This window comes from Xyrauchen texanus, chromosome 16 (assembly GCF_025860055.1).
Source record: "Xyrauchen texanus isolate HMW12.3.18 chromosome 16, RBS_HiC_50CHRs, whole genome shotgun sequence".
Lineage (NCBI taxonomy): Eukaryota > Metazoa > Chordata > Actinopteri > Cypriniformes > Catostomidae > Xyrauchen > Xyrauchen texanus.
Window position 1 is genome coordinate 19,694,710 of NC_068291.1, and position 23,404 is coordinate 19,718,113.

Below are 23,404 nucleotides of genomic sequence, written 5' to 3' on the forward strand. Positions count from 1 at the left end.
GACTTAACTCCCTCCTTCAATGTTCCACTTTTAACAGAGTGTGGTGTTCATTTCCGCTCATCCCATAAATATAATCATTCTGATTTGACTTGAATGCACCATTAAATTGATAGTTCATTTAATTTTCTTACCCTTATTCGATCCAAGATGTGTATGACTTTTATTTTGTTTGTGCAGAACATATAGAACTATAGCGCCATCTAGGGCTCTGCGCATGCGTCAAGCACTAGAAGGTGAAATCAAACTTGAAATCATGATCATGCCTACAGATAGCAATGGAAAGATATTCAGTGAAAATGAGTTACAATTTGGTTTGTTTGCACCCATATCTAACTAAATTGCTTCAGAGGACATTGATTTAACCACTGTTGCAGTATATATAACTTTATGCTCCCTTAATCTGCTTTTTGTAGCTTGAAATGTCTGGCCACCATTCACTTGCATTAAATTGACCTAAAGCTGAAATATTCTTCTAAAAATCTTTGTATGTGTTCTGCAGACGAAAGAAAGTCACACACATTTGGGATGGCATGAGGGTGAGTAAATGATGAGCACCACCAATCCATGGGTCCATGTGTTTAATTAAATCTTCTGTAATGCATGCAATGTACTTTTGATACTTAAGTAAATTGAATATCAGTTACTTTAATACTTCTGCTTGAGTCGTTTTGTCATGATCTACTTTAACTTTTACTTAAGTCAGTTTCCATGAAGGTTAATTTACTTTTACTCAAGTAAGACAAATGGATACTATATACAACACTGCTAAATAGTAAATAGTAAATAGTATAATACTGTACAATAAATCCATGTAATAGATCTATATTACATTACATTACTGTAAAAATTGTTAACAGGCAATTGTTACCTAAGTAGCTATTTCTACCATAACTAACCCTTAAAATTAGTTTTGTTTGTTTAACCCAATGCATTCAGGTTGATTTAATGATGTTTAATAACATTTCTGACTTGAATCAAACAAGTTTTAGATGAAACCACATTGAAGCACATTTTTTTGGTTAACATTTTCAGTGTAAATAAATGCAGACAATTAGATGTGGCTTTCCCATCAGACCCTTTCAGCAAGGGTCAGCTTCCTTGTTTTAAAGATACACTCAGTAATTTTTTGAATATGTGGTTTTGTACTTATACTGACACCAGGAAGCAGCATCATTCAAACACAATAGTTTTCAGTTACAGATGCCATCATAGAAAATAAGCATTCACAGTAAGCCATGATCAATTTAATCCATGAGTAAAAGTGTCCAATAACAGGGTGGTTACTTAGATTAAGAAAGTTGTATTCGGCTGGTCATGTGATCAAAACATGGCTACCCCCATGAGGGCACCCTCTCCATGTAGAATAAAACACCTTTTATAAGGTTACTGATATGACTACAGTCTTTATCTCATATGATTGCTCATGATTATTTAAATTCATTTCAAAATTACTATTAATTTCTTAAGGAGTAAAAAATACCTTTAATAAATGATTATTTAGACACAAACAAATAATAAAATATTCTGGTTCCTTTTCAATTTATCAGAATGATCACTGTACAACTAATTATCTTTATATATCGTATCTATACAGTATACATGAAATAAATTATGTGGCATTTCCTGATCTCTTGCTAAATATACTGAACATTGTTCTATAACTAATTAAGGAAGGCAACCTTCATCTTTTTTGTTCACCCGAGATTACTTTATATGTTTTAAACAATTTGACAAACTCCCATGTTTTGTTCTCTCCTTCATGGTTACAGACAGAAGTCATTCTGTCAGGCTTTCTGACATCACAAACACTTTAGATAGCAGTAATTGGAACGGGGCCACAGGAAATACGTAGATAGTGTCTAGAATCAATCGAGATTCTACAGAAAACATTGTCAATAATAGAGGAAAGTTTGACAGGTTGTAATCTCAGTAGTTTCCATTAACTATAGAGTAAACATCATGGGTATCTGCCTTGATAAGAGCTATAATTGTCAGAAATAATAATTTTTGTCATGGTAGAGTAAAATGTGTTTTGGTGGAACATTCAGGATACAATCAACACGTAGTACTTTGGTTCAATGTAATGTATAATCAGTTTTCATTATGACAAAAATGCCCAACAACGTTAGATATAGTAGGTGAATCTTATGACAGCAGACTTTTATTTAATACTGTGAGATGTATTCAAATGATACATTTGGAATTTTGAATTTTTAAATGATATATAATCATTAATCAACAATAACTCTTTTGATGAATCTAAAATATGATGACTATGTATAAATATGCACAGTAGTCATTTAATCACGAGTATTACAATTTAAATGGCAAGCACTGTGGGCTAAGATGAATCTGATTTATAAATACTACTATTATAATTTATAAGGAAGGACTATTTAATTAAATTACCATTATTAAATCGAAAGTCAACATAATATAACATCAGTATTTAAAAACTAAAATTATTTTCATATAATGCAAGTTTCACTGACAGCACCTCAAACACATGAATAGGTCACAAAAGCACAATGCTTTTGTTTTCACAGTATTATCTACTCAGGACAAAATCCTCAGTCGTTCTGTTTCTTTGGCAAGTATATGAATCGGTGCATGTCTGTGTTCCCTGTGATGCCATAGTGTTGTGCGTTGAAAAAAAGCAACGCTGAGGTCCTTGAAACTGAACATGTTGTGTCTTACACCTGCACAGCCCATGGAGTAAAGCTGTCAGGCTCCGCAGGAGGACACTGAAACAAACACACACGTTCAACTGTCAGCAAAACCTAGTGAACTTATAGGCCCCATTAGAAGCAGTGGATGACATTTAAGTCTGATACTGGCTCTAATGTTGTAACTGTTTTACTAAAAGTTCATTAGTAAACACACAAGCGTTAATATTCATGCAGTAAGGATAGAAAGGCATGAAAGTATTTGTGTTTAAAAATCATAAAGGTGGTGTCGTCATTTGGGAGTTGGAAGGTTTTTTTTTTCATTACTACCGAATTGGTTAAATTTGTAACAAAATTTGTAATTATAATGTTACATCCCAGTAGTTTCTGGGCAGTTTTAATTATAATCATTACCCTACAAAAAACAAACCTGAACATATAAAAAAAACTGGCACTCAATTGTAAGAGTTTAACATACCAGTTTAGTAAATTTGTCTTCACATGCATTTCGTATCCGTTCAGGTGTGGCGGGGCTGTCCAGTCTGAAGGGTCCAGTGAGACCGGACTCAGCCCTGGCAGCTGTGATGGCATCTTTAATGGCATAGAAGACTGAGGCCGCCAGAAAGAGAGGGGGTTCTCCCACAGCCTGAGCACAAACATAATAATCAGAACTGAGATTTAACAGACATAATATCACTACAGATTCACAAGTACAATGTTTTGGTTTGTCTAACCTTTGAGGAGAAGATAGCCTTCTCGTTGGGTGCGTCTCTCAGCAGCGAGACCTTTAATTCAATCGGGATGTCCCCGAAGGCAGGAATCTTGTACATGCCTGGACCACGCGTGTACAGGTAACCATCAGGAGAGTAGCGGAGTTCCTCCAGAGTGAACAGACCCAAACCCTGCATGAATCCACCCTCCACCTGCACACATATCGGCATGCTATTCGTAATGAATGAACAATGGAGCATTTTATTTACATAGATTAATAGCTCAAATACCTGTCCAATGTCTATTGCTGGATTTAAACTCTTGCCCACATCCATGACAATGGAGGTATGAAGGTTCTGAAATGGGAGAATGAGTTAAGCTATTGTTAAAAGAGTTAAAGGTGTAATGTGTCATTTATGTGCTACGAGCATCACCAAATTGAATTGCTAAAATAATGATGCCATTGGTTGAGTCAGTATTGCCATGTCAGGCTGGTTGGAATGCTCAAACATACAAAAAACCCTTTTCCTTTTTTATAGAGCCACAGAGCCACATTGTTTGCACTTTTTGGGAAAATCAACCCACCAATGGCTTACTTATAGCTGTCTATATACATTAAACTGGGAGTTATTGTCAGGCACTTGGCAGCACCCCACTTGAAAATTGAATGTAAAATGTAGATTCGCTGTCCTAGGGAAATTCAAATTGGCATTTGGAAATGGCCTATACACATATTACTTATCATCGTGGTATTACCTTATGACTGCCAGTCAGACAGTCTATCTCCACCTCTGAGAAGGCAACTCCATAAGTAAAGTAGTTAAATGCCCTTCCTGAATTTGTGTCAAAATCATAGCCAAGATCTGGAGTCCTATAAAATATAATCAGATTAGTTACTGTTTTTACTTCTGTGAGGACCTCAGTTAGTTTACAGCTGAAATGAACTTAATATCTGACATTTTTACGTACTTGTAAAATCCATTGGCAGACAAGTTTACTCTGTCAATATAGGCTGCTTTCACCTGCAAATGCATATTATGATGCTATAGTTATTTGGAACCAAATTGTAAATGCACCGAAATGCATAGGAGTTGAACATAATGGTTAACAGAAAGGGTGTACACAATAATATTAAATAAATCCATATGCCATGTAATAAAGTGCATACTCCATAGGAAACAAACAACACAATATGTTTCGCTAGATAATAATGGCATTTTTTTTAATTGCGATTAATCACATACATTTTTTGTAGTTAATCGTAATTAATCGCATATTTTGAAAATGCTGAAATGTGACACCACATATATTTATTTTCCTGTCAAAATGCATTTATTTCCATCTTAGGAAAGAAAACAAAACATTATGTAACAATATAATTTCCAAACAAAGCCTTCCACATTAAAAAGATAGAAATGCACTAAAATCACACAAATTCAAGTAACATCAAATGTTTCCCAAAGTCTAAGTGGGAGTTTGAGTAATTGAAAGAACTTGTCCCCCACATAGGTTGCATATTAATTTCAATGTGCATAAAATCTCTTAAAATCTCATCCTCCGCATTATTAATCTGCCAACACACTGTGGCTAGCCACTTTGTTACAGCAATCGTGAAGCCGCAATCATTATTTGCGTCAGGGTATAAATGCTAGCATTACGCGCCTTTTTGAACTCCTCATGAAAATTGCTTGGTGACAAAAACGTATCATTCTGCACTTTGGTGATAGTTAAGACTTGCCGTGCTTCTGTGGTAATTAAAATGCACCTTACATAGACAGAAAAATACTTAACATTCTTTCACAAGTCCAATCTGGGCCTTTTGTGTACATCAAATAGTGCTAAGAGGTCCTTTCACTATCATTTTATCACTGACACTGAATCACTGCTTTGTGCGTTTGTGCTGTGTGTGTCAGTGTAATAGACTCCTGTCAGACACATTATAAAGGTTCCACAGTTCCAACAATTTTTTTTGCTGTATTAACAGTAAATGCGTTAAGCGCGATTAAGAAAAATTAACGTGTTAAACCATTTAATTTATTGCATGCGTTAATGCACTAATTCTGACAGCTCTGCTAGATAATCATGGTGAAATGACTATATGCAAAGTATAAAACAAGAGATACTAACCCAATCTTCCCAACACCCTTTGGGGTTCTTGTCTATGTATGGCTGAAGTCTCTGGAGCAATGTCTGGCAAGCATTCTGTGCGACATTAGGGGTTATGAATTATTGGTTATTGTGATACATGTAGATTTATCATATACTGTATCATATGAATATCTGCTTCATGAAGCTTACATAGACAGCCATGCCGTTGAGGTCTGAAGAGGCAGAGGCAGCTGTAGGGCTTGTGTTGGGAACTGTGTTAGTGCTGGTTTCTGTGATGTGAATCTTTGTGCTGGAGATTCCAAGTGTTTTACTGGCCACCTGCACGGCACAAAAACAAACACGAAGGATTCAATAATTTGCCATATAAACTGATTAATGACAATCGGTTAGTGAAGACATACATCTCTAGTGAAAAACCATAAATGCCATTGATGTTTTATTTAGTTTTGTGTGTGTGTGTGTTTGTTGTGTGTCTTGTTTTGTTTTACCTGGACCATTTTTGTGTGCAGGCCTTGCCCCATCTCTGTTCCACCATGAGTAAGAAGAACCGAACCATCTGTGTACACATGTACCAATGCTCCTGCCTGTGTCAAAAATACACATCACACACATACTGTATACACAGTCATCGCTCTCAAATTTATTAATTCGAAATTTTAAGAATGTTGACCTGGTTGAGGAAGACAGCAGTAAAGCTAATGCCAAACTTGGTCGGAATGATGGAGAGCCCTCTCTTGGTCCAACGATGCTGTCTGAAATAAAGGTATTACAGCATTTTTTAACAATCACTGTGCTGAAATCATGTTTACATTGATATGCAAATAACATAAAACCATAAAATGCTGGCTTGGCTAAGTAATTTTTCACAAAAACAAAACTTAATAGTCCAAAAATAAAATAAAATGTATATATATATATATATATATATATATATATATATATATATATATATATATATATATATATATATTAAACTTTACAAAATTATAATTTATTTTAACTAAATAACAACTTTTTTGATTTCGAGATGATATATGATGATATAACAATAGGCTCTATTTTGTGTTATTAAGCTTAAAATATACAAATTTCTGACTTGTTGTACTGTTCCACGGCAGCCTTGCGTTTGCAGAAGTCTGAGATCTGCATGCACTCCTCCCAGCAACGGTCAATGGTGAACTGATCCAGACACTGATTAAAAGGTGTGAGATCTCCCTGCTTGTACATATTCAACCTCCTCACCTACAAGTAAAGATGATGCTGTTACATTTGACATTGTGATGCATATCTATAAGAACTGAGATAAATGCACTGCTAACCTCTTCAGCAGGTAGACCACAGCTCATAGCCACATCACTCATCCAGCTCTCTGCAATCATCATGCCCTGTGGCCCACCAAACCCTCTGAATGCTGAGTTAGATGGTAAGTTGGTTTTACACAGGTAGCCTGTGCCACAAATGTTAGGGATGTTGTAGGAGTTCTCCATGTGGAACAGTGCCCTCTCCATGATCTATGCATTAAGAAGACCACATAAAGTACGACTATATTTTGTAATGTGTTTCATTGCCCACCAGAGGGAGATATTCTAACATTTGGGAGCCCTACTCACCGACAATGACAGGTCCATAGAATTGCCTGCATTGCTATAGAAAGTCACATCAAGTGCCAGAACTTTTCCATTGTTCATGTATCCAACCTAGACATGAGATTACAAAGAGATAGTGTCTCAAAAAATACAAAAAGGTCATTCATATTCTGAAATGTCTGGAAGAATATATTTGTCTTTTCTGTGTTGATGTATTTCCTATAGAAATATATTGAAGTGCTTCTTCCTTTTTAAATAGCCTATAGCCACAGAGCCGGAAACCATGATTTGCTGCTAGATATTGCTAATAAGAGGCAGGCGGTATAAGGGGGAGGGACCTTCTCATTCTCAAAAAATGTGGATACTATTTTCCCAGAAAAGACTGTTCATTTAAAAATGTACAAATCTGCTAAAAGTTAATTTTGTCAACGCTTGGCATTACATTAGCATATAGATGGCTTCAAAGCTAAAAGACATGTACTAAAAGATTTAAAAGATTTTGCACCTTATAACGTCCAAAGAATGGATGCCGACCACCTGTGAGCAGCATGTCCTCATCGCGATCCAGCATGCAACGAACTGGTCGCTTGAGCCTAAAAGTAGAAGAAACTACAAACATTTAACCTTCACATTGTTACATAAAGCCTCCTTTAAATAATTAGGCATATATATCAACACCACTATGTCAATTTCTGTTATAAATGTTAATTTTCCATACTTCTGTGCGGCAACAGCTACCACTGTGGACAGGATGGTGCTTCGACTCTCTTTTCCACCAAATCCTCCTCCCATCCTCTTTACCCGACACACCACTCGGTTAGCTGGCACTCCCAAAGCTTTTGCCACAAGGGCCTGAGCCAAATTCAAAGACACTGAATCATTTAGTGCAATCAAATCAGTTTTATTATTATTGTGAGAAGCACTGAACTAACTAACTAACTAACTAACTAACTAACTAACTAACTAATTATGCATTTTTGATCATTATACTGCATCAATCCTCTAAAAAAAATAGCCACAGAGAGCAATTTTTTGTGTATCTTTACCTGAGTCTTGGATGCCGACTGTGTGGACACAAACATCTCCATTTCTCCATCTTCTCCACGAGGGACAGCCAAGGTGCAATTAGTCTCCAGATAAAAGTGTTCCTGTCCTCCAATGTGCATTTCACCTGCAGTGCACATATTCAGAGTCAGCTTATCAAATTAAAGAGGATTGTTGGCTGTGAGAAATATGAAATTGTACATGCTGTTCTGCTCTGTGTATGTGTTTCTGGCCTTCCATGAGTGTTCAGTTGACCCTAGATGCAGGCTGCAGTGCGCACGTTACTGAGTCAGTATATTAAGCAACTGCTGACCATTTTCTTCTCTTCCTCTTTATGATGTTCCGCATACTAATTTCTGTGAGCAGATTAGGCCATACTCGTGCTCTTGAGGAGAACAAGGTCAACCGCATCTGCATATGGCCCTTTTCCTGTATTACTCCAGAGCACGCATTTCTCCCCCTTTGATCCTGGTTGTTACTTTACTATTGGCTGATTCTTTGTTCCTTTGTCTTATGAAGAATATAAATAACATGCTTGCTGTAATAAACATTGAGTAGATTGAATACAGACCGACTGTGTGTTGTTATTTCTACTTCCTTCGTGAAGTCTCCAGAGAGGGAATTGGAGACCGCGACTAGATCTGAAATATTCCTAACATTGGCTTAAAAATAGCATTTTTTTAAATTATATAAATGATTATAAATTCTGAGACTCTCAGCCCAAGAAACTGATAAAAAAAATTATAATCAAAAGGCAAAAATGTACATTCTTTCTTATTTTTCTGATTTGACATTACATATATCAGGGTATAAATAAGGTAGCTCAGGAAAAACTGCTTTTGTTTTGTTTCCAATCTTGTCAACTGTACCCGAGTAAAATTTTATGTTGATACACAAAAAGCAATCAAAAGTTATATCATTATACAAATAATTTATTACAGTGTCCAAAAACACCTCCAAGTTTCCAAAAGCCTCTTCAAACAAATAAATCATTATAATTGTACACAAGAACTTATTACAAATGCAAACATAACAATGACTAAAGGTTTGCATAGCAAACATGATTTAAGGTTTGCATTTGCAGACATGATTTAAGTAATGAGATTTAACAGAATGAGTTTCATTCTGTGCCATTTGAGTCATCATTGGGTTTTTGTCATGTACTTGATGCCATCTCTTGGTGGTCATATGTAATTAGAGTGATTGATCAAATGACTCTCTGCCCAAATATAGAAGACAATCACCACTGGTTGGAGCAGTCTGAACCCAATCCGATTGGTTCAGAATTCCATGATGCTACAGCATTTCTGATTATATCACCTGATCCAGGAAAGCTAACATGTTTGTAACCAGATAGCAAGATGCCAGATAGCCTAAATGATGTGTGCACATTGTATGTAGGTGATCTAATGAGCTATGCATATGATTACTTTGAGTAGGTGCTTGTTTGAAAGATAATTGCCTGTAATGATGATTATGTGATATTTTAAGTTCTGGTTATTTTTCTTAAAGTTTACTTATGTCTATGTCTATTTTTTTTTCTTGCAGGCCCGCCAGCGTGCTTAGAGGGTTAAATAGGACTGTCTTTTCTAACACATTTCACCAGCTCCTACTTACTTTTTTAAATATGACATTACCCTTTACATCACAATGTATGCAATTGAGTTGTACCATGCAGGATGTGATCAGCATCTTTAAATCCTTGTGCAACATCTCCTCTCTCCATCTTTCTCACAGGCTCATAGAAGGATTTATTGGTAATAGCATCCTGTTTAAAAGAGTGAACACAACCATGTTAGCAATCCAGTCAAGTTTGTGTGCGTGTGTGTGTGTGTGTGTGTGTGTGTGTGTGTGTGTGTGTGTGTGTGTGTGTGTGTTTGTTTGTTTGTTTGAACTTGTTCAGGCTTAAATAATCCCATTATGTAATGATGACAGAAGGAAAAGTACTTACCAAGGGTAAAAGAAGATCACATCAACAAATGTTTTGGGATAATATACAGTAAGTGCATATATTGTATGTAGATCAGTAGTACGCAATTGTTCTGATAGGGTTGCAGACAGAAGGGACAAGAACTTGACACATGTTTTGTTGTTGACGTCAAAGGCCATGCATCCAATCAATATTTTGGAGTTTTGGTGCAGATTAATCTGTCACTTGGTGAAATGACTAATACTATAATCAAATTTTGTTTTTATATGTTAGGCTGGTAAATCACACTTTGATGTTTATGCATTTAGAAAATTACTTGATTTTCCTATTCAGTTCATGTCATGTTAAAAAATTAGCATATTATTAGGCATATGCATTTAATGCTAATGCTATTATAACTATAATATTTAAAGGGATAGTTCAGCCAAAAAGAAAAAAATCTCTCATGTATTCACCCTCATACCATCCTAGATGTGTATGACTTTCTTTCTTCTGTTGAACACAAATGAAGATTTATATAAGAAAATTTCAGTTCTGTAGATCTACAAAGCAAGTGAATGGTGACCAGAACTTTGATTCTCCAAAAGTCACATAAAGCCAGCATAAAGGTAATCCATATGACTCCAATGACAAATCCATGTCTTCATAAGTGATATGATAGGTGTGGGTGAGAAACAGATAATTATTTAAGTCCATTTTTACTATAAATCTCTACCTTTTACCAGCCCAGACCAACAGGTGGCAATATGTGCGAAGAATGTGTATCACCAATAAACAAAGGAAGAAGAATGGAAGTGAAAGTGGAGATTTATAGTAAAAAAATAACTTAAATATTTATCTATTTCTCACCCACACTTATATCACTTCTTCAGATTTGGATTTAACTACTAGAGTCATATGGATTACTTTTATGTTGACTGTATGTGATTTTTGGAGAATCAAGCTCTGGCCACCATTCACTTGCATTGTTTAGATATACTGTACATAGCTGAAATATTTTTCTACAAATCTGCAGAAGAAAGTAAGTCATACACATCTGGGATGGCATGAGGATGAGTGCTTTTATTTTTTTTATTTTTGAAACTATCCCTTTAACATACACAACAAGCACATTTAAAACCATAGAAAAACAATCAGCTGGCAGCTGCATGATTCTATTTACTGTGGTGTGTGAAAATGGGTGGTGTCATGCATTCTTGTGTGTACATGTATAACATTTCAGACCTGAATGGTGACAATCACAGGTTGCAGCTCCTCATATCTTATCTTTACAGCCTTGACTGCTCTCTGAGCATGGGCCTGTGTGTCTGCCACAATGGCCCCCACTATGTGTCCCACACATGTGACCTAATATGAAGCATCAATGTAAGGATGAGAACCACAATGTCAGCATGACTGTGCACATGCAAATAATTTTGATTATTTTAATCTTTGCCACATCCGAGATGCTCAACCATTAAATAACTGTTAAAGTGTAACTGCATCAATAAATGGTTATCCAGTGGATAGACTTTGAACATAAAAAAACTCTTTATATCTGCAAAAATACTTTAAAATCACTTGAGATGCATGTGAGAGACATTTTGCACAGGAATGCATATATGGGGCTACTAGAGTCACAAGGATGACTCCAGTTGCTACAACTTTCATTTGATATGCTGTCTTCTGTAAGAGAAATGTAAAAGCCATATCGCTATGGTAGCTTCATGCCTGATCCTCTCTGGATAATAATTACCCCCTGACTTCTCTATAGAAAAAGCAAATACTTGTATTATGGATTTAATACTTTTCTATGTTCAAATGCCACTTGTTTGTTTTATATTGTACATCAAATGCAATCTTATATCTAGAAAACCACCTTATTATCTGCGATGACTGTCTCGTCATAGACAATAGGTCCTGTCATGTTACTTCCTTGAATGTCCTTGGCAGAGATAAATGTAACCACTCCAGGAACTGCCATTGCTTTCGAAGTGTCAATGGATCTACAAACAGAAACACACAGTTAACACTTTATTGCAGATTACCTCTCATAATAACATTCTAGTACATTTTTGAATCTATTTTTATGACACGAGTCATAAAAACAATGCACGCTCACTTTAAAAGTGTCAGTGTGCATGTGATGTACTTGGCATAAACCCAATATCTATTACTTCAAAACATCAGACTCTGTTTTGCAAGATAAGCGAAGTTTAAAAGTCCACATTGGGACTTTTGAACCACATTTCGGATTCAAAATCGAACTTAAACCTGGACATAAACTGAAAGTGTTTACGATTTAGAAAAAATGTACAACAAAACTTTACAATGCAAAATGAATAGGTAAATTAGTTATGAATTTACACTTTTTCTAGTGACATTGACCATCTTAACTCCTTTGTACAAAAGGTCAGGTCAGAAGTTAAAGGGGTGATAAATCAAACACTAAGACGTTTTTTTAATTCATGTACATTTTTCCAATTCAACACACATTGTTATGCTGATAATTTGTAATGATAAAAACTATATTAAATATAATATAATGCAAAATATCTCAAACTCAATCTTTGAAACTCCTTCTGTACATTTACAGTATGTGTCATTTCCACTAACTTTATGAGGGCATGAGCTTTAGTGCTGGTGACCAAAGCCAAATAGAGCTCATTTTTATAGCAGGGGATGTCGTCACAGTAGACCGCCTCTCCTGTGGCCTGCTTTAGTGCAGACAGGTGCATGATCGGATGGCCCACCACATCATCATTGCTCTGACCAGGGGGAACAAACTACAAACAAAGTAATAAGCTAAGCAACTTTCTGACACAATGCACAGATAAGCCTGGAACTACTATTTCATGATAACTAATATACAGTATATACCTGGTAAAGCTGTACACTGGATGGTGGGTCCAACTCAAAGAGCTCAGTAGCAGTAGCATATTCAGGTCTTATGTCTTTAACAGTGACACCCTGTAGAGACACATCTTACAATTAATTTCATAATAGTCTCATTCCCAACGGGCATATGATATTAGAAATATGGTTGTTTAAAGTAAGAAACAGTAGAATCAGAGTTCAAAACGAACACTTTGGCACCCCTAATGATGGTATGTAAATCGAAAAACATGCACTATGGAACTGTGTTTTGGACTATTTTAATTAAAAATATATATATTTATATGGCCAAAACAATGGGATTATATAAGATTTTTTTTCTTGTATATCCTGAACAGATTCATGTTTTATTAACTTTTTTCAAGCCAATTTTAACTCGCTTGGCAAGTGTAAAAAAAAACTTTTACTTATGTAAGCTCGTAAAAATAGTTAATTAAAAACCTCAGTTTGCAATTCCAGAGCCAGTTTGTGTTGGACAGTGAGAAAGAACTTGTAGAACAGGCTGATAGTCAGTGTGCGTCTGTATTCCACCATCCCACCAGGAGCTGAGGGAGATAAAGTAATCTCCTCAGCCAATGAGGTGCAGGCTTTCTGTAGAAGCTCCTCATTCCATTGCCTGCAAGCAAGTAAGATTTCTGTAAAATTCCCTAGTATTAATATGCATATTCTATATATATTTTATTTAATTTCATTCATTTATTTGTCAAGGACCATGCACAAAAAAAATTAATCTCACAAGAGATTAATATATAAATATATATATAAACAAAAATATATACAGTATTGTGACGAGGACAACGGTGTGGCCGGGCCGTGATGAAGCACAGTCGGCGTTCTGATGAGCGGGAGAACTGGGTGGCCGGGAACGTCAGTTCGAGAGAGAGAGACGCACACGGCCATGTTGCATGTGTGTCTGTTTGTATTATGGTTTATGTCTGTTTTATGTTGAGTTTTGCAATGAAACATTATATTGACTGTTCAGCCAGTTCCCACCTCCTCCTTGCCCATCCTTATACTGTTATAATCCTCTGATCAGCTGATTCAGCACAAGTCCTGCTCCATAACGGCCCGGCCATGCCCTCCTCCTCGTCACAAGTAGGCTACATATACACCAATCAGCAACATTAAAACCACCTGCCTAATACTGTGTAGGTCCCCCTCATGCAACCAAAACAGCACCAACCCGCATCTCAAAATGACATTCTGAGAGGCTATTCTTCTGCTAGTCTCTAGAATTTACTCAGAATGGTGCCAAAAACAAAAAACATCCAGTGAGCTGCAGTTCTATGGACAGAAATCCAGTGTTGATGAGAGAGGTCAACAGAGAATGGCTCGACTGGTTTGAAAGTCTACTGACAAAGTCTACGGCAACTCAGATAACCGCTCTGTACAATTGTAGTGAGTAAAATAGAATACGGTCAATTTAAGGAGAAATAGAGAAATTTGAAGCTTATAATTTTATAAAAGCTTTACTTGTATTGAAACAATAATATGAATGTAGATGTACAATTTGTAGATGAAGTTTTATGAATGTAGATTAAAGTCACTTGATAAATAGATAAATAAAAGATCAAAAAACTACCTAGATGGCTTAACGTAGCAGGATATCTGGAGATCATGCCGATATCTCAGAAGTCAAAGTTTGCTGGTTTCAAAGCATTTTGAATGGTTTCCCTTATCATGTAACCTTGTGTAATGCAAGTGCCACTATCATAAATGTCATGTCCATTTATGCAATTTGTTCCGCATAACGTTAGAATGAGGAAGAATAAAAATGAACTTTTACATGTTTTTAGGAGTGGCAACCCTTCTACATATTGTGCCTATTATTATTTCTAGACTGTGCATTTGAACTCACTGGGTTTTTACAAAGTGTATTACTTATTAATTATAATGAAACCATATTTTTTATATTGGCATGTTCATGCTTATTAGCAATATGCCGATGGTTTACATTTGGTCAGTAATTGGCCAAAAAATACCGGCAAAGTGATCGTATGTCTTTGTAAGACTTGGAATATTGCACATTAGCCGCATGAACCACCTTTGGGTGCTTTATTAGGTGTTAAAGTGAATCACTATATACTGCCATTGTATTGAATTCAACCAAAGGAAAAAAAAGTATTGTTCTGCAGCAGAAACAAAGTCAAATGGGTCTGGAACAACATCAGGGTGAGTAAATGATGACATCATTTTCATTTCAGTGTGAACTATCCTTTAATTGGACAACAGGCACATTATCAGCTGATGCAATTATCTCCAAATGGCCCAATATCGGCCTATCACTAATACAGAATGTCAGGAGTGGGTCACTATACCAGCAGGGCATCATTTACCTGTTGAGCAAACTTTTGCATGTAGTGGTGGCAAGAACAGTAACAGGGGCCATTCCTCCATAGCTAATCCGAATATTCTGCACAATGTTGGACCGTTCCTGGAAGCATACGTTCATTCCACATGTGACAATAGAGATGTCATCTTCTTTACGAGGGGACTGCTTGAAAGCTGAAAAGTACTGGCCCTAGAAAACAAATTTAAAGAGAGTCTCCAAATCTGCATTGAAATTGATCAATGTGAGATTTTAAGTGAGAGTATTTGGAATGGAACTCTGCAGACCTTTCTTGTGTATGGAATCTCAATAGATAAAAGAATCTCATCTGGCTTCAAAACTGTCTTTCTATAACCAGGGAAGAACTTGTCATCCATCTCAAGAACACGTTTCCCCCCTTTAAACATCAGACAGAGATTTTTATGGAATTTCTCAAATAGCAAAAGTTGTAATTTATAGAAAAGTACTTTCTGCTGTTGTTAAAATCTGTAGAACAATGTACACTGAGACTGTGTCAAAAAATGTTGTCAACATCCTATATGTTACTTTGCTGGTACACTGTACTGCAAATGTCAGTGTTTTTAACCCCTGACCTGTGTCCTGTACCACAGACATGCAATTTGCTGTTTAACGAATATACAGTTTGCATATTTGGTCAATGAATAGGAATGTTTTCTCTGCATAAACAGCCAAACTTCTTATCAGATGATAAAATATAACAACCTTTGATCTTCGAAAAGAACCCCCCTCCCCCATGTGCTGTACCTTTGGACATCACAGTTAACTTGCAGCCTGCAGCCATGAACACAGGGTTGAGGTCTGAAATGGGACTCGCTGTCATAACATTGCCACCAACAGCCTGAAAGCAAAAAGATGAGGTTAAATATGGGAATTGATTTATAATAGAAAGGAAACATTATCATGGCCATGGCTCTGAGAACATAAAACACTTTGACTTAACTAGAAATTACACCAGATTAAACGGTATATATCACATACGGCAACATTTCGGATCTGCTGTCCTGCGAACCAGCGCAGTTGCTCCAGAACAGCCTGAAAGACCTCAGTCTGATGAGCAGGCAGCTTATTTACCACTTCACGCAACACATCTCCCAGCACAGTCAATGTCACTGATGCGCCAACCTCGATACCTGCAAAACACACAAATTGTCTCCATCAGCAAAGTCATTTTGTCTCCTTTAACAATGGCAGAACTATAATTAACTGTTCACTTGTCTTTCAAGGGATAGTTCACAGAAATGTTTTAATTCTGTCATCATTTACTCACCCATGCCATCCCAGATGTATAGGACTTTCTTTCTTCTGCTGAACACAAAGATTTTTAGAATAATATCTCAGCTCTTTAGGTCCATACAAAACAAGTGAATTGGGTCTGAAACTCTGACGCTCAAAAAAGCACATAAAGTCAGCATAAAAGTAATACTTACGACTGGAGTCTTACATATTACTTTTATACTGCATTTATGTGATTTTTGGAGCTTCAAAGGTCTGGTCACCATTCACTTCCATTGTATGGACCTTCAGAGCTGAAATATTCTACTAAAAATCTTTGTTGATGTTCAGCAAAATAAATAAAGTCATACACATTTGGGATGGCATGAGGTTGAGTAAATGATGAGAGAATTTTCATTTTTGGGTGAACTATACTTTAAGCCGGATAAGAGAAATGCTTCTCAAAGACTATTTTTAAATATTGCGATTTTTTAGAAAAATTTAACTTTAAAACCATAAAAACATTTGAGATTATTTCATCATATTAAGGACATTCTGACCTTCCTGGGTGTGCTGAATGTTAGTCAGTTCTGGGATGTAGGCTGGGGCCAGAATCACAGGATAAAGTTGGTTCTTGAACTTCATCTCGATACCTTGTGTATGAGAAGAGAGGTCAAAAAAATAACATTAGCTTGAAACCAATTATTAAATTCTGAATTACAATACCACACACACACACACACACACACACACACACACACACACACACGCATGCACACACACACACACACACACACACACACACACACACGCATGCACACACACACACACACACACACACACATAATCAAATCTTTTTACTTTTATTCCTACATAAACACAACACATTTTTTGTAAATATTAACATGACGCATGAAACAATATATGTGGGCCTCACCAACTTCTGTGTTCCCAACTACTAGTTTGGCATTTGGATAGGTCGCCTTCAGTTCTAGGAGTTCTTTAAGGGAGCTGGGTTGAATCCACAACACTCGTTCACCAGTAAACCTCAACTCTCTCTGTGGCTGTGTAGTTAGGCTCTATATAGAACAACACATCTCCTTGAGTTTAAATATGCATCCGTATAATGTTGTATTGAGTAAATTCTGTTAAATGTTTTTAGATGTACCACGAGTTCAGGAGGAAAAATAATCTCTTGTGTTGGGTCTAGTGGCATAAACTCTGATGGGTCATACAACTTCTGAGCTGGAAGCACTGAATTTCCCTACAAAAAAAGAAAGAAACATTTGTAAAAACATTAAAGAGTGAATGGCAATTGGGACCAGTCAATCTATCACAGAGATATTGTGAAAGATATATTCCATGTAGTTTAAAAATCCTTTGATAAAATTATTTATTATAGGCGGTGTGGTTGCATATGAGATTGTGAACAGTGATCTTGTAGAAACTGCTTGTTGTTTCATGGCTACACGGGCTCATGAGTGTCAGTTCAAACATGTGACCAGTTTCCTTTGAGATTGAAATGGATGCCATGTCATTGATTTCTTTACCAAGGACCCAACAGGTTTATCATAAATGGCAAGGCCTTAGGACGAAAAAGTGTTTGTACTCTTGATAACAGAAACCATGCACAGTGGTTGTAACAATGTGAGAATTGATATTGCATGATGTCTGATGAGATGTCTGTTCCACTCACATTGACATGCTTCTCAGTGTGTCCGTTAGTCATACAGCAGCCATTAGTTTTCCCTTTTGCACCACAACATCCCCCATTCTGAAAGAGGCAGATTTTAAACATTGATAAGAGATGAAAAATCACGAATTAGATCTCTTAAATGTGTCAATCGATTCTCCTAGATCGCAACGCGATTAAATGGAGAGCAAATGGAGACTTTTGCTGTTTTCTCCTGCTCCTGGGATTTTCTCTAGAGTTTCTTACGAGATCCTAAGAAAGTTTCAAAATGTGCAAAGATTTACCAGGAGTCCAAAGCATGCAATCAAATGTCCAAATGATCTTTGCTGTGCTATCAACATTACTGTATGCCAACAATTGTCTCATTTGTGTCTGCTTCCTTCTAAGGAATTTTAGGGAAAACACCTGAGACAAATTTGATACTTGAATGAAACCTAAACTAAGAAGTCCTTTAAAGGAATGGGCCACCCAAAAAGGATGATTCTCTCATCATTTGATCACTCTTATGTTATCTCAAACTCATGTGACTGTATTTCATCCACGGAACACAAACAATGGAGATATGTTTGTTTGTGCATTCAATGTAAGTGGTTTAATCCTTGTTTTCTTAAGCGATCCAATCAGATTTGGGTGAGAGCCGACCAAAATAGTACTCATTTTTCACTGTACATCATTGCAGTCTCTAGGCATGATCATCATTTTAAGCTTGATTACACTTCCTAGCACTTGACGCATGCGCAGAGCACTAGACAGCATTAGAAAGTGCCTTTGAGCATGATATCATGATCGCCAAGGACCAGTGTTGATCTCGTCAACGAAATCACTGATGAAAACATTCGTTAATGAAGGGTTTTTTGATTTCGTCAGTGATAAAGATGACGGGACGAAAAAGGTGCATCATGATGATCATTTTTTTTTTTTATTAAAGCATAATATTGATGAAAATATGACATGTAACTTGTGTTGTGAATAAAACATTTCCGTAAGAAACACGCTATAAGCAATGTAATATCCTTTAACCGAAAATAAATAAGTCTCTAAAGCAAGAAGATTTCACAGTATAGTAGGCAAACTTCTAAAAACTAGCTGATACTTCAGTCTTTTCATTATTATTTTTGGAGCTCAGTTTTTTTTCATAACAAAGTCAGTATGCTATGTATAGTTATATGTTTATACATTTTTCCCTAAAAGTTTGAATATTTTATTAAAGTTTGGTCTGTTACAGTTTGACACAACTCCTCTTTTTCGATTGGATCGCTTCAGATGACATGGATTATACCACTGGAGTTGTATGGATTACTTTTATGCTGCCTTTATGTCCTTTATGGAGCTTGAAAATTTGGACACCATTCACTTGCATTATATGGACAAACAGACATCGTATCTCCATTAAATATCTTAGTTTGTGTTCCACAGAAGAAAGAAAACCACATGAGTTTGAGACGACATAAGAGTAATTTTTGTGAACTATTCCTTTAAATCTTAAAGCGAACTTTATTCATTTGGGATGTTTAAAAGAACTGATAGACCATTTCAAATATTTACCACAATAGTTCTTGATACCAGCTCAGAGCTACTTCAACATCTTCATTTCGTACTTGTTGTGAATAAACCATATTATAATTTCAACTATTGTAATAGCAATGTTTTACTGCTGTAACCTGTAAAACTCAGGAGTTCTTTTACCTTTGTGAATGTCCTGTATCCTTCCAGAATGGGTCTGTAGCCTGTGCAGCGACATAAATTGCCTGTGTACAACCAATTCAAATTCAAATATTTATATACAAATTGAATAAACGTGTAAAGTAAAAAAAAGAAAAAAAAAAAATCAATACAATTTGAGATTGTGTCTTTTACTACACCTTGAAAGGCCTCCTGAATGTCATGCATGGTGGGCTGAGGGTTGTTTCGCAATAGGGCGTACATAGACATAACAATTCCTGGAGTGCAGAAACCACATTGTGACCCATGAGCCTTAGCAATTCGTTCCTGTATTGAAAAACAAACAATTGTTGTTGCTAAAGATGATTAAAACAGCAATATATCAATTGATACAGCTAACATGACTTCTCACTCTTTCCACTGGCAGGAAATGAGAAGTCATTTTGCAATTTTTTTTTTTTTTTTGTGTAACATGCTTTTGTCATCATTCTCTACATCATCACTGAAAGACGTAAAAATTGTGATCACACCTGTACAGGATGGAGTTTGCTGGCTACGCTGCCAATGCCTTCCACTGTAGTTACTGCACAGTGATGCAAAGAGCATAGAGGAGCCAAGCAGGCATTAACTGCATGGTGACTTCAAAGGTGCCATTAAGGACATAACTACAAAAATGACTGGAATTTATTTCACAAGTTTCAGACTCCTCTAGGAATAACACTGAAAGCATAAACATGTCACAGGTTTAAGGAGAGCAATGCACTGAATTAATGAAAGAGATACATAATCCGGCTTTGATGTGGGTGATATTTGGACACCATCACTGTGCAGGCTCCACATCCTCCTTCTGCACATCCCAGTTTGGTTCCTGTCAAACCCACTGCAAGCATCAATACTAAGGAAAAGAACTTGGAACAGTCACATTGAGAAAGAAACTAAATAAGTGTAAAAAAATTTAAAAAAATAAAATAAAAATCATAATTACTATATGAAATGAAGCAAGAAATACATTTTCTTAAGCAATTCAAAATCCTTCAGCTTTTGTGGTCACGAGCTTGTGAAATAAAAATAAATACATAAAAAATGCATGTTTGCATTTCTAAATGTCACTTGTTTTCCATCAGATAATACTGGTGGAAATAATTGCTGAAGTCTGTTTAACTTTGAAAATCACAGCTTAACCAAATGATACAGTAAAATAACACAAACACACACACACACACACACGCGCACGCACACACACACACACACACACACATGTTGTGTTTCCATGTTTTATGGGGACTTTCCATAGACATAATGGTTTTTATACTGTACAAACTTTATATTCTATCCCCTAAACCTAACCCTACCCCTAAACCTAACCCTCACAGAAGACTTTCTGCATTTTTACATTTTGATGATTTATAAGCTGTTTTCCTCATGGGGACCGACAAAATGTCCCCACAAGGTCAGACATTTCGGGTTTTACTATCCTTATGGGGACATTTGGTCCCCACAAAGTGATAAATACACGCTCACACATACACACACACACACACACACACACGCGCACGCACACACACACACACACACACACACGCGCGCACGCACACACACACGCGCACACACACACAAAGGAAAATAATATTACTACAGAAAATTCCACAAAAATTCTTCTCTAAGCCTCAACTCAACTCAACAACAACAAAAACTTGATCTTGTCTATCTTAAAGCTGATGTGGTTATAAGGCGACCAAATTACATCACAAATATTTGCTTTTTGAACCTTTTGGGGTTTTTTTCTCTCGAGCTCACACAACTTTATTATACATTTCTGAACACAGAAATATATCGGTGGATATGCCTCTGAGGAAAGCTTGACATAACAATACAAAAAAGAAAGTGTTGCAATCACTGAAAGTAACATTCAAATAAAAAATATTAATCAACTTTAATTAATACTTAATGATAACTAGTTAATTAATCAAGAAATCAAGAAATAATTTGAGTGACCGGTGTATAAAAAATCTGATCAAGCAAGTGACATTTAATCATCCAAACATATCATTTTTGGCAAATCTCCTAAAGCGCCACGGTGATTTAAACGCAGCAGAAAGCAAACAATTCAGTGTAACCAACCACAAAAAAAGAGGGAGGGAGGGGTAGGATAAAGGGTAACACTTTACAAATAGGTTCCATGTGTTCAAATTAGTCAACATCATTATTTAACATGAACTAACAATGAGCAATACTTTTACAGCATTTATTAACTTAATGTTATTTTCAACATACATTTTTTAAATTAAATGTACACCATGAACTAACATGAGCTAACAACGAACAATTGGATTTTCTATAATAAATTAACATTAACTAAAATAAAAATATATTGTTAATTGTCAGTAAATGATGCCTAATAGGCCTACATTAACTGATGTTAACGAATGGAGCTTTATTGAAAGTGTTATCAAAATGATGATCTTTATTCAGTTTCAACAGACAGTTTAAATAAAAACATAAGTTCAATAGGATACAGTTCCCCCTTAGATAAGTCAGGAGCGTCATTTCAGGATCTGCATTTTTCTCAGTTATCTGCGCAGAAGAAAATAAGGAAAACATTTGAAGGCGCTTGTTTAGCTATTCAAAATTTTGAATGCATGGAAAAACAGTCTAATAGCCTAGTCAAAAAAGATTTGCAAGGTAATTTTCGAGTTTAACAGTAATAAACATAATATAATTTTAAAATAATAAAAGGAGAAAATAAACACAAATAAACTTGACTTTTCAATCTTCCAGTTACCTTATTGCCATTAACGAAGAAAACAAGGTCATCCCTTGGATCCTGAAGTTGGTTCTTTATCTCTTCTACTGTGATCGACATTTTTGCTGTCTCTCTCTTGAGTGATCTCAAATCAGTGAGCTGTGTGTAGAGATCCTTATCATTTGCGCTTCTGTTGAGCAGCAGCTGAACGGAGAATGACTTGTGGGAGGGCTATACAGTAAACTATAGTCACTCTTTTATAATAGTAACATAACTCACAAGGAAACTGAAATCTGCTGTCACAGGCAATTATTGAGCTTTGGCACAAATTTAGTTTCTTAAAATGAGTTGCATGTACTAGCGGCGAATTTTTTTTTTCTAAATAAATATAATAAAATAAAAAAAATATTTAAAAAAAAAATACATTAAATAAATAAATAACATTGGGCATGTCATGTTGTATCACAACATTATTCAAACTAGCAAAATATATATTTTTTACGGGAATGAAAATATTTTTTAGACAAAAATCCAGACAAGAATCCGACTGCAGAGTCTCCCTCACAGCCTCTTTTTATTCCCGTTAAAAAAGAAACAAGGCGCTATACTCTGAACATGGTTTATGTAATAGGAACCTGTCATTAAATATCCTTGCATATATTCAGCTAAATTAAAACAGTGAAACAATTAATAATTACTGTTAAAACACAAACCAAGCCCAATTCATGAAACAGCAAAAATATTCAATGTGTATAAATGAATGTTAAACATTTCAAGGGAGTAACTACAGGGAGGGCAGGGTGGGCAGCCGCCCTAGGGCCCAG

General features: G+C 35.9%; 1 protein-coding gene across 1 annotated transcript; it reads right to left on the minus strand.

The window, feature by feature from the left end:
* Positions 1–1,006: 1,006 nt before the first annotated feature.
* xdh (xanthine dehydrogenase) lies at positions 1,007–22,786 on the minus strand. Its single transcript, XM_052145595.1, has 36 exons — positions 22,620–22,786; positions 22,354–22,411; positions 20,621–20,717; positions 20,368–20,476; positions 20,038–20,164; positions 19,862–19,923; positions 18,179–18,256; positions 17,651–17,746; positions 17,420–17,561; positions 17,043–17,135; positions 16,249–16,400; positions 16,015–16,108; positions 15,537–15,646; positions 15,257–15,441; positions 13,362–13,536; positions 12,906–12,995; positions 12,642–12,811; positions 11,905–12,031; positions 11,271–11,393; positions 9,788–9,884; positions 8,119–8,243; positions 7,791–7,924; positions 7,578–7,665; positions 7,097–7,183; positions 6,806–6,997; positions 6,583–6,728; positions 6,157–6,238; positions 5,975–6,070; positions 5,676–5,804; positions 5,505–5,579; positions 4,347–4,399; positions 4,134–4,248; positions 3,668–3,733; positions 3,401–3,589; positions 3,145–3,312; positions 1,007–2,744 (listed from the first exon to the last, which is right to left on the minus strand). Exons 1-36 carry the CDS (start codon positions 22,698–22,700, stop codon positions 2,694–2,696), a joined length of 4,062 nt encoding a protein of 1,353 aa, XP_052001555.1. The 5' UTR covers positions 22,701–22,786; the 3' UTR covers positions 1,007–2,693.
* Positions 22,787–23,404: the final 618 nt, after the last annotated feature.